At 40.3% G+C, this 12,929-nt stretch overlaps 1 protein-coding gene across 3 annotated transcripts in view; it reads right to left on the bottom strand.

Moving 5' to 3' along the window:
- Positions 1-12,929, bottom strand: part of LOC117447078 (solute carrier family 12 member 5-like) — a 191,656-nt gene that overhangs the window by 6,198 nt on the left and 172,529 nt on the right. For all 3 annotated transcript variants that reach the window (XM_034083671.2, XM_034083673.2, XM_034083675.2), the window contains exons 7-19: positions 10,234-10,481; positions 9,434-9,645; positions 6,620-6,787; positions 6,358-6,456; positions 4,962-5,019; positions 4,669-4,843; positions 3,969-4,087; positions 3,007-3,105; positions 2,783-2,902; positions 1,576-1,680; positions 1,117-1,285; positions 836-1,031; positions 109-278 (exon numbers count right to left, since the gene is read on the bottom strand). In XM_034083671.2, the coding sequence (XP_033939562.1) occupies positions 109-278; positions 836-1,031; positions 1,117-1,285; positions 1,576-1,680; positions 2,783-2,902; positions 3,007-3,105; positions 3,969-4,087; positions 4,669-4,843; positions 4,962-5,019; positions 6,358-6,456; positions 6,620-6,787; positions 9,434-9,645; positions 10,234-10,481 (1,938 nt within the window). The remainder of the gene's footprint in view (positions 1-108; positions 279-835; positions 1,032-1,116; positions 1,286-1,575; positions 1,681-2,782; positions 2,903-3,006; positions 3,106-3,968; positions 4,088-4,668; positions 4,844-4,961; positions 5,020-6,357; positions 6,457-6,619; positions 6,788-9,433; positions 9,646-10,233; positions 10,482-12,929) is intronic.

Raw genomic sequence — 12,929 nt, 5'->3', positions numbered from 1 at the left:
TATTATTCTACATATATGGAGCATGAAACATTTTGTTCATGAAGTGTCTTTACTTGTTAATACTGTACGACACTCTAAATACTTTACCCGTGTTGTTTGTCACAGTACCTTGTGCTGTTTGAGAAGGAAGGGCAGCAGCATGAGCATGCCTCCATCATGGACGATCCACCAAACATCGATGTGGCCCTCGGTGAAGCGCTCTCCATTGGATGGGAAGGCCGCGATGTTCTTCGGGACGAGCATAGCCAGGCTAGCCGCGGTGGTTTCTCTGACCAACTCTGCAGAGGTGAGGGAGGCAGAGGTGTTAGAGATACCTATTCTACAAGCTGTTACCAGGTCACACAAAGTTAACACACAATTTCAACTTTATGAAAAATAATAGTAAGGTTGATGAGTCAAAACATATAGAAAAAGACAATTAGTGCTTTGTTGACTTTACATTTAAAGGTGTACGGTGCTCTGAGTCTTTTCAGGAGTATGTACTTGACATATATAGTTAGACCTCAATGCAAGACGTGGATCAGCTATGAGTAAATGACATCAATGTTTGTCTGCTTTACAATCCGAACTGTGTTTGTTCCAGCAACACTTGGCATGACTAATCCTGGTCTCCATCAGCACATACTCCTTATTACTTTGAGCTGCTAGGGTTTTTTACTTGCTCAGATGCTTCAGCAGCACACATGCTGGACATAAAAGAGCTTGACACCTGCAGTTTATGGTTAAAGAGAAGTGCACCACTCCAACAGACCATCCTACAATCGGCATTAGGCAGAGAAAAGGCTTTTAAATGTCAGACATGCTTATTGCTTTATCTGGTTTCCCAGTGACCCACCAACAAAGTTCCTCCAGGTCTGGTGTTCATCTCCCTGCCTCCAGTTGCGGGGCCAGGACACCAGCACAGCGTTGTGTTTCAGGCCCCCCAGCCCACTGGCCTGGAGGAGGTGGGAGGTGGCATCACGCAGGTTGGAGGACACGGTCACTTGACAGAAGCCCTTCACCTTCTCGGTCTCCATCAGTTTACGCAGCGCCTGGAGAGGAAGATGGAGAATTCATGTGCATCGCCTCTAAAAGACAACAATATAGTTTTAAGATTCAAACGTCAGGGCTGCCTACCTGCTCTGCACGCTGGGTCTGCTCCTGGTTCTCCAAGTAGGATCCCACTAGAGCCGTCCCGACGATGGTCAGACCTTTGCCTGCCTTCAGCTGGTTGGTGAAAGAGAGCAGACGAGGCTGCTCGATGTTTTGCTCCGAGTCTGTACTAACCAGCGTCAGCAGCTGGGGCCTGGAGAGAGGGGAGAGAAAGTGAAAACAAAAGAAAGAAAAAAGTCAAGAGGAGCGAAATAGAGGGCAGAATCTAATAAAGGCGTGATGAAAGAAATGAGCGGGCCAAGTATAAGCCATGGAGGGAAGAAGAGATGGAGAGAAACAGCACAAAAGGTTGACATGTTATCATGAATTATTGTTGTTTGACAGCTGTGACGAGGAGAATCACATTTACTGAGGCAATGGCTGAACTGTTGATTTCTATGTTAATTAAATAAAACAACACCATGTGTGACGTTGTGTTCGTACCTCCAGTTCTTGGTGTGCGGTTGACCTTCCTCCAGACGCATGAGAGCGTAGCGTGCGGCGCTCAGAGACAGACCTCGTATCCCATCACCCCACTCCTTCTCCGCACTGTGACACAGACAAGCGGCAGCCCATCAATATTCGTCAATCAAAACGTGATCAAACGTCTAGCAGCTCCCTTCTAAATGATAAAAGTGACAGTGATGAAACTGAAACAAATCTACTTTCAGATGGCGGTTTGACATAACGCAATGTGATAAAGGATTAGCCATCACTGGTAAATGTCATGATGAAATGATGTCACTCACCACAGGGAGTCACAGCACTTAAATACTCAGTGCGCATGGAGAATACGCATTTTCAAATGATTTCAATAATAATATTAATATTTCAAAGATATCAGGCTTTCTTTGCTAATTTGCCGATGTATTTGTCAGCAGCAACAGTTATTATAATATATGTGTCAAGGTGGAATCTGCTGCAGCAGGAAGTGATCTATCTCCTGTGTAAACTAAATCCTGAAGTTCAGATGCAGTTTCTTTTGACAAACAGCCCCTTGACAGCTCTGCTTCAACTGAAAAATACCACTGAAAATAGATGGAAAACGATAATTTGTTGAACCCTCAACTATGAAACATCACTGAAAGAGATGCCAAACTCTGCAGGCACATAGTTTGTAGTCACTACGCATCATTTTGAGTCACAGGATCTCATTCCTATGTGGAGGCGGTGAGGGGCGTTTTTCTAATAGTGCCTCTGTGATGATAGGGAGGATGTCATGAGTAACACATGGCATCTATAATTGCATGCAGTATATCAATAGGCTTGCTAGGACATCAGTACTCTACTGTTTTTATCCCACAATCTGTAGAACTAAAAGCAAAAGCAGTCATTTTCCTTAAAGCTCCTAAAAAATATTGATGGTGTGGATTTAGTGGCAGAAAGCTCTTAAAATACAGCATACACACACACACACACACACACACACACACACACACACACACACACACACACACACACACACACACACACACACACACACACACACACACACACACACACACACACACACACACACACACACACACACACACACACACACACACACACACACACACACACACACACACACACACACACAAAAAACACTCCAGCAAAACCAAAAGGCAGCGGGCGAATCCAATCTCTCCTGGGGTTGCGCTCCACTCACCCTGCAAACTCGATATACTTGTAGATGGAGCCGGCAATTAACATGGCGATGATGGCGTAGTACCAGGAGCAGATGAACATGAGCGTGAGACACAAGCTCATCCCGAGGAAGGACAGAGCCCTGTAGAGACACACAGAAAGTAAGACGGAGGCCCGGGGGGGGGGGGCACACATTTAAAGTATAAATATCTAGCTGCTCTCTGTCTCAGTAGCGTCTGAACTGACCAGTGGTAGAACTTGAAGCGCGGTCTCCAGTTTGGAGTCCTTAGCAACGTCTGCAGAGCGCAGGCCAAGTTCACAAACATGTAGCACATCAGGAAAAACCTGCAGGACACAAAGGGACACAGTTAAAAACACAACTCTTATATCCTGTGTCCAGAGGTGGGAAGTAGTGGAGTACAAATACTTTGTTCGTTTACTTAAGTACATTTTTCTGCTATCAGTACTTTACTCCACTACTTATTTTTCTGATGACTTTTTACTTTGACTTCTTACATGTTAAACACACATACCTGTACTTTCTATTTCTTACATTTTCAAAACAGGCTCGTTACTTTAGTTTTAATGTGTGTTTAGTGGCGTGATCATTATTATTTAGAGTCATTGCGTGCCTGTTGATTTGAACACGATCCGTGTATCCATCATTTCCTGGTCTTCTCTAAAGACGAGGGACCAATGGAAATGTTGTCATGTTGCCGTTGTTCAGCATCGAAACATTCATTAGCTAACAATGACATTATTGTTCTATTAATATAAAGGGAGGTCAGTCACTCTTTAAAACAGCTGGTAGTTATGGGTACTTTTTACTTAAGTACATTTTGAAGCCTATACTTCTTTACTTTTACTTGAGTTAAGAAGTTTAGTCAGTACTTGTACTTTTACTTTTAAACACGAGTATCTGTACTTCTACTGTACTGATGTGTGTACTTTTGCCATCTCTGCCTGTGACATTATAGGGATATCACCACGACTATAGTCCAAAGAGTATCCTGTGTCGATATCCGTCACATTCACTGAGATTCACTGTGTCACTAGAGCAGTAGAGCGGCATGTCCTTTTGTCTGATGAGCTAAATCTGAGTCAATAAAATGTGCCATTTGCAACATTTAGGGAATAGCAAGGGAACTAGCTGCTCTGAAATCTCCCAACGTCGGTTTGAAAATAGCAGTGAATTCAAAAGTTCTCACATGGAGAGGATGGGAGCCACAGCATCCAGAGAGGCGATGAGGATGCCGATCTCGCAGATACAAACGGTCAGCAGGAGAGACCATGTGGGCTCTCCGTTAGCCTTTGCATGGCCAAAGATCTGCGGGGACAGCACAGAGAAATCTTGCACATTAATAAAGGAAAGGACATTTGGTGTAAATGGAAGAATATAACCCCTAAAAACTTGAATTAAATGTATTACTGTATGTCAACAGATTCCACATGACTGTATTAGCTTAGCTGGAAGCAATAACATTAGTTTAAATTCAAATGGTTCAACTTAACTTAATATTATTTCAACAAACCTAATGTGACATTTTTGACATAGTACATATAGTTAAAGTCAATGTTTCAGTTTTCTCAGTGCTCAAATCGCACAACCAATGGTTTAGAGATGTGAAAATCAGTATCACCCTCACCTGTGATTGGTCTACCTGGCCGCTAGCTATACCAACTGAGCTATACAGTGGCCCTGAAACAATAGATGTTGTCTGACCTATATAACCTACTTGCAATGCCTCCGCGGACCACTAGGGGGGCCGCGGCCCACAGGTTGGGAAACGCTGCTCTACATGTACCTTGAGACGATTGTTTGTGTTAATGTCTTATCTGATAAATGAAAAAATCTATGAATAAATAAATTAAGAAAGTTCTGTGGTGTTATTGAATAGACAGACTGACCCGGAGGGCAGGCACGATGCCGTCCTTGGCGATGGCCTGCATGAGACGAGGGGCCCCCGTCAGACTCTGAAGCCCCGCCCCACAGGTGGAGAAGAAGGAGCCAATAACGATCACCCATGGTGACGGCCAAGCCAATGTGCCAATGACCAAATTCCCGTGGACTCCCTCTCCAAACCTATAGGACACAAGAAAGGATCATTTTAATGCATTTTTATTTTGTATTATTAACAGCAAGCATATTATTAGAAGAATAATCAGTTGATTCAAATTTCTTCTCCAATTGAAGGACCTACTTGTCCCTGAGGACGACTCCCTCGATGCAGGCACCGAACAGAATCACACTGGTCATGTCTGAGCAGTTTTGGATCAGGAAATAATTTCATAGACAGATGTATATTTGATTAGCAAGCATGAATGTTCCTTAGATGAGACCTGTTCAGTAATTGACAGGATTTGATTATAAGAATTATAAACCTTTCCCTTGGAAGATGCACTCAACGATCTGATAAAGCAATCAACAGTGTTTGCTGAGAAAAGACAGCAATCGATTTTGTTTGGGATAATATCTCAGAGATCAATGACATTGTAACTAATATCCTTCTGCTTTATTAACTCGTGATTGCATAGGCAGTCCACTGATGCGATTAAAGGTCTTAATCAAATTGGTGTAGACCCCAAGCTGATTACTGAGATACATGGAGGAGATTCAAGATGGCTGCTTCAGAGTAAGAGGCCTGTAATCACATCTGCCTGTGTGTATGCTGAAGCACGGCCAAATAATGTTTCAAATGCCAACTTTTTTTTAATGTCATAACAATGTCATAACATCTTTTACATATTTTCACACCTCTTTGTATTTATACTTAAAATATACATTAAGTTTATTCATTTGCAATTACACCGACAAATGTATGTTATATGTTAGCCCTTATTTGAATTTATTTTGTTTTTACTTGTGTGATATTGTTTTTCTTTCTTATAAACATTTAATAAGCATTGTTGGTGGGAGCCTGAGAGTATTCAATAAAATAAAAGAGTGTCACCGTCATCACAGGAATACTTTGTGCAAATCAGAAAGATAATGCAAACCCATAATCAAAATCACTCTGGTATTAAAGCAGTTATGGCCTTTCATGGTTTAAACTATGTTGACCTTTAATTATGGAGCGCCCTGCCGGCCAATCAGTGTGATTTCGTTACAGCAGACAAGCACAGAAGTGCATCATCACCTCAAGTCCTGTCAACATGGGATGGTGGTGTCTGACAAATCATCGCAGAGCTTACAACACTGTTTGAGTGGATTTCTGGCCACAATTATTTTAGGGCTTTTAGATGTCTTATATGACTACATTCATGCAAATGCTTTATACTGAACATACTTTAAATATGTTGTGAAAACACCATGTTATTCCATTTTTATTCTTGTATATCTCTCTGCACTTTTAGGCTTTTCGCACTTGTGGTTCGATGATTCTTGATACTTTTTTGTCATAGTACTTTCTTGTTTTATATATAACTTGTAATGGCTACTCTGGGCTGAACAGAGGGTTTTTAGAAAACATGATATTCCACTGATTTAATATTTGGCAATATTCTAATTATTTAAATTGGGTTGAATACTAAATGTTTTTGAAATTGGCCGGTGCAGAGACACGTGTCAACCTGCAGGGGGCAGTAGTGAGAGGATACAGACAAAGGAGGTGGTGGTGATGGCTGCAATGGTTCCAATGGGGATGGACTTCTGAGCATCACGCAGGTCTCCGGAGCGGTTGGAGCCGGCCATGATCCCTGAGCACAAAGTGGAGAAGCAAACATTTTAACTAGGTCAACAACAAATACAAACACAGGGCAAGTTAGAAGCTGCAGAATAATAATAAGTTCATGTATATTCCTAACATGAAAATCAGAAACCACAAAATGAAAAAGATCCATATAAGATTGAGAGTTCCACCTGTGACAGAGGGGAAGTAGATGCCGACGAGCAGCGTGAAGAAGCTGCCAATGTCGGCCAGCACGTAGCGGTTTGAGTTGGTCAGAGGGTCGTCCTGGTCCTCTACTGACTCCATGTTTTTCCTGGCGATCAGGTCCCCCTTCTCATAGTAAGTCCCAAACATGTTCTCTGGAAGTGGGACAGGGAAGTATTGAAGTAGTTTTACATTTGGATCATAGAAACATTTTCATTACATTTAAAAAAAAAATTAAAATGTAACCTGTTAAGCCCCAAGCCTGTTTTTCAGGTTTCAGGCTCGAAAATGACATTCCCAGAACAAATGACCATATCTTCCCTTCTAAAAGGATTAAATTAATAATACTTTTTCTCAAAGTAATGATAAACCTGTGAGTTGGATGTAGAAAAGTCAGAATCAATATAGATGTTTTTTATTTTAAAGAAAATTCAGATTGAACATGGTAAAAAACTGTAAATTATAGTGTCCGTCCAAAAACTAACCTTGGATGACGGGTTAGTAGACTAAAAGCTTTAGAAATCCAAAGTATAACATATAATAAGTACCCTGTATCAAGATTGATGCAAAACAAGTGATATTTGACCTTTTTAGACAGATTTAGCAAAAAAAAAACCTCTTCTGGGGCCATTTGGGTGGATTTGACCTATCTCTGGCCCCCCTTGCTCGATTTTGACATGTGACATCTCTTCCTGACCGTTAGAGCCAATAGAATCGAAGGGAAATCATCCCATAGACTGGCGTCTCTGCACATGAAATCTTGTTGCAGAGTGTAGGAATATCCCAGCTCTGATTTCTGGAAACGGAAAAGCAGTTTTTATTGCTTATGGATTATCAGAACATTTCAAAGGGGACGCAGTCACATTGGATATTAACCTATGGATTAACTACAGCATCGTTTTTATCGTTTTTAATGCCATTGAAGACCAGTTATGACCAGACAAAGACCAAGGTAAGCCATGTTAGCGTTTTTGGCTACCTAGCGCCACATGTTTTGATGTATGTTTTTGTTGATAACATCGCGAGTTTGTATCTTTCAGTATTGAGGTGGGCACCGTTAAATTATGTATCTCCTTGCGATCATAAAAGATGTGTTGGATGTGCACCTAGGATAAGTAATAAGGGAGCTAGGAGTAGTAGTCGGTGCAGTAATAGGTTAGCATTTTTCGCTCGGGGCTAATTCAGTGTTAGCATTGTGTGTTTTTTTTAAAAAGAAAAATGAAAAATATCAGTTAAATTAGTTTTGTTCCGTTATATGGATATAAAATATTCATAGTTTATTAAATATTAAGGTTTCCTAGATGTTGTTTCCTGCAAATGATGTGATTTCGGCCCCGGAACCGGGTCCGTGGGGCTTAAGAGGAAATCAGGGTAAAATAATTTTTAATAAACTGAGCTCAAATTGTATTTCAGTGTTGACATGAGCATTGCACACCAATGTGATTATCTTGGGTTTTCCTCAGTATATATTTCCCTGTAGTATTCACACACCAATCATTTTCGTATTTCCTTCCATGTCGCAATGTGACTGTACATTTGTAATGTATTTGTGATTGCATTCTGAGTGGATGTGGGCATGCTCTCCTCCATGAAGACATTACAAAAGGGGCAAACAGTAATAATTTGGTTAAACACATAAGAAAAGGCTTTTTGATAAAACAATGAAACCTCAAAACCATTGACTCTGATTTGCAAACATCGATCATTAAAACAGGGCTAACTGTTGCCCCTGTAGTAACTACTAGAGAGGAACGAGGTTAACCTAGCTCTGTTTGCTGTAGCCTCAGGTGTGCGGTCACCCAGGGTGGACAAACTGCTGCTACGGTCTGTTACTCGCTTCTGTTGGTCTTAGTGAAACAATATCACTTTCTAAATACCCTGACTTTTCAGGGTATTTAGAAAGAAAGAAATATTTATATATTTTTTTTCTGTATATGACATAGAAATGCATTAGTATATAATTTGGCAAATTCAGTAAATCAATTACTCTAATGCATATTGTGAGTTGAAGCGGTGCAACCCGTGACAGCTTTATTTTCATAATTGCATTATTCCTTATTTACTCCTAATGCCCCCTAAAGAAATTCTTCAGGGGATTATAATGGAAACAGTTTTACATTTCCCCATCTGACGACAGACAAAGCACATAGCAACAATCTGCTTAAAGACCACCTTTTGCACGTCAGGTCACTTTAATGTAAGCATTTTTACTTTGACGACTAAACTCAACTAATCAATTATCCATGACTACAGCATATTAAGAAAAATACATAGGCTACTGTACATATTTGTGTACTTAAAATGTGGGCATGTGCACACTGGTCGTTGTAATAAAGTACATTTACTTGAAGCACTGTACTTAAGTACACGTTTGAGTTACATGAACATGTTATGCTACATTATACTTCCACTCCACCTCATTTTGTTGGCAGTAAGTACAGTTAGAACTTTTACAGATGACTAGCTATTTCAAAATATAAATCAACTCATAAATAAACATTGACGTAGTTAAGGACATGAGTAAAGTCAATGAGCTCCACCTTTATCAGCTGTGATAAAGTTGATACTGAAATGGCTTAATATGCATAATTGCTACTTTAGGTATATTTTGAAGCCAACACTTTTGTTTTTTTAAATTATGGAAGATATTGAATGCAGGATTTATACTTGTACAGATTATTTTTTAAATATAGTATTGCTATTTTATGTAGGTAAGAGATCAGACAATCTCTTTCCTCTTCCAGGTTTGTTGTTTTGTGTGCTCACTGTGTGCAAATGGTACAAGGCAGATCCAGACCCACCTGCCAGGACCCCGCTGGTGACCCCTGGGATGCCCTGGACCTGAGTTATATTGTTGGCTACGAAGTACTTGTCGCAGGTCGCATTGAGGAGCGGTGAGTCACAGAACATGCGCCACAGCTGGGTGGTGACGGTCCCGTTGGCTGACTCGATGGTCTTAGCACACACGTCGAAGTTCTTCGACACCAAGGTGCGGTTGCCCAGGAGACACACACTGGAGGGAAGAACAAGTAACACAATAATACAAATAATTATAACAACAACAGCAACAACAACATTAATAATAGTAATAATAATGATAATACTAAAACTACTACTATAATAAATGGGTGACGTCTGGTAATAAAGCACTACAGATGTAAATAGTAATAAGTAACTAAAATGATTTTGATATAAAAAATTACACATTTATAATTGAGCTTCAAACAACATTATTCTCTACAGGAATCAAGTAATTGTTCAGGTCAAAACAAGTTCAGACCTCTGAGTTTAAAATGTACGAAAATAAGTTTAAAAATGGACGGCTATGTTACCTGTAACTGTTGTATTCATCAGCATCTTAATGACTTTACTTCAGTGTTTACCATGATGAATGAAAACCAACCCAATCCTTTTCAGCTTTCCAATCAATAGAGGTGGCTTTCTAACTTCCTATCAATATAATGACAGGTTGTATAAATGTTTTCTGACATCAGGTGTGTATTGCATCAGTCTGATGTATTGTCTTCGCCTCGTAGTTAGTGTTATGGTTATGTTTTTTCGGCTAAGCTAATATTCTGTCTGACCGTCTTGGTTGGCTTACGGGAATTCTGGAGGATCCCATCCGGTATTGATGACCCCGGCGTACACGGCCAGGATGGAGAGGATGACGCAGGCCAGGAAGACCAGGGCCAGCTTGTTGACGTACTTCACTCCGACAAACACCACCGTGGCCATGAAGAAGAGCAGGATGGTGCCGTACACCCGCATGTTGTTCAGCAGGGCGGCCTCCGCCTCGGCCCCCTCCAGACCCTCCAGGGGAAAGATGGCTGCTTTGGGTGCTATGTAGATCTGAAGTGAAAGGGTTATGATATTAAAGACATTCTATTAAGACTTACTCTATTGATCCCTGATTGGGACATTTTTCATCACAGTGGCATGTTAAACCGAGGCATTGCACATAATGTGGAGATAAACAAGCATAAAATAGAAACATCTCAAAATAGAAATAAAACAGAACTCAAAAGTAAAATACATACATGTTCACAGTGAAAGATAGAAATCTGTAGACTATCTGTTGAGTAAACGCTATGAAGGGCCAAGTAAAGCTAACAAAATGTAAAAGTAAGATATTATTTACAGTAAGTGTGCAAGGAATAACATATTCAATTAAATATAAAAGTGAAATGTGCAGTGTGAAGAAAATCTAAATATCATTCTATATCACCGCTAAATATCGAGTGATATCACACCTGCTATTTTCTCAAAAAAGTTCCATACAATCTCATCATTGCTCAAGGGCATCTTGGTGTTAGTTGTTTGGGGAGTATAACTCATCCACTTTCCCTCCTCGCGCTTTCCCCGGCCAGTCTGGGGATATAAACTGGCAGATCTGAGGTCACAAGCCTCTAGCTCGCTGTTTACTGCTGAATTAAATAAACCTCAGCCTGGGTAAAAAAAAGAAAAATAGAAATAAAGGAGAGGTGAGAAAAGCGTGAGGTGAGTGAGGAGGACAACTCTTTGAAGTGTGAAAACATGTGATGCTCACATTAACAGTCCTCTCCTGGAGCTCGGAGCAGCACACAGAATACCGCTCTGCTTTTTAAAGTTCTGCCTAATTAAAGAACTCAAGCATGGTATTAATATTCAAAATTAACTGCCATTTTACTACGGGTCAATCTAAGAATAGTGCCATCATATATAACATGGTAAAACCCTTAATTAGCCTGTCATCAGCTTATGATGATTCATGCAGAACGCTGTTACATAAGCATGGGAATTTCTCCATTTTTTGTTTTAATAATCATCTGGTTGAATCACCATGAAGAGGAAATAAAATTGACGAGAACAAGTAGGAAGTCGGGGCTCATTTTGGTCATTTGGCTGGAGAAAGTGATCTGAACAGCGTTATCAGAGGCAAACAAATCTCCTGCTTCACTGTGAACTGTGCATGCTTCCTAAAATAGCAGCCTCAGTTTGTGTTCTTGGCCTGGGTGGAAGGATGAAACATATTCAAATCAGTCTTCTCCAGATCCGCTCCTTACAATTCTGCAGGGATTGTTATTTTACAATGGAAACTAAGCCAGCTTTGACCCAGAAGACAGAATTAACCTCCAGGCATGATCAAACTCTGCATAACCATTAGGAGGCATCCAGAAGGAGAGTAACGGAAGAATAAGAAAATAAAAAAGAACACTCTGGTATGTTGATAACTGTCGACTAAAGTGAGAGCTGTTTCAAGGAATTGTCTTGTTTCTCCGCCAGAGTCTTGATCGCTCGCTAATGCAGCATTTGCATAATTACTCAATAGCCCATGCATGGGGGACTGCAGTGGAAGGAGTTAGAATAAAAAGGCGGAGGAGGAAGAGGAGGAGGAGGAGGAGGAGGAGAGGGATGAAGATCAAGATGAAAGATCCCTGCATTTCATCAACTGCTCAGAATTCACGTTGAAGAACACACAGCTTGATAAAAAATAGCTTCAAAGCTTTTTTGTGGAGGGAAATACACTGAAGGGGAGCTCTATTTTTAGGCATGTGGCACATAGTGATGCACTGCTAGGTTTCATTTGGATTGAGAACACTCAATACACTTGAATGATATGTGCATGTGGCCGCTGTAGGAGCTGCACTGCATTCGGATGCAATGGATTACAGTCGTATGAAATACTGAATTGTATTCTGCTCAATTAGACTTTGATAAGAACCTATTGAACACTTTCACCCCCTTGAAAACAATCTAAATCTTTAAAATTCTAATCTTGTGTCTTTCTTCTACTTGGTCACATATCTCTAGTTTTAAATGATTTTGTTATACATGCGTAAACATATATCTATGGATGTAATGACAAACGTTAAAGGAAAAGCTCAATACCTATAAGCTTTAGATGAGTTAGATGAATAGATTGATACCACTTCCATTGCTTAGAAAGATGATGAGGCTCTCCCTCCACACAGACACAAAGCATGAGAAACGAAAAGAAAGAAAAATGAAAAACCCTTATTCTCAGGAGAAATCTTTGATTGGTTTTTGAATTCCTGTACTGCTGGTGTTGTTTGGCCTCATATCATTGAAGCATGTCCTATACTGGGACCTGCTTTCCACCATGAAACTAAATGTTTTAGGTATTACAAACACGATTTAACCTAAAGTCAATTATGGTGTCCTGTACTTGATGTTTAATGACTTCACCTTCCTGCTGAAAGAAGCTTATGTTACAGTGATATCGCTCTGATACAATTGTCAATTTATGAAGTTGCAGAGTTCATTGCAGCGGAGGAGAAACTGTGATTTGAGTGGTCA

Source organism: Pseudochaenichthys georgianus, chromosome 5 (genome assembly GCF_902827115.2).
Source record: "Pseudochaenichthys georgianus chromosome 5, fPseGeo1.2, whole genome shotgun sequence".
Classification (NCBI taxonomy): domain Eukaryota; kingdom Metazoa; phylum Chordata; class Actinopteri; order Perciformes; family Channichthyidae; genus Pseudochaenichthys; species Pseudochaenichthys georgianus.
Note: the sequence above shows the minus strand (reverse complement) of the source record. Positions and strands in the feature narration are given on the sequence as shown.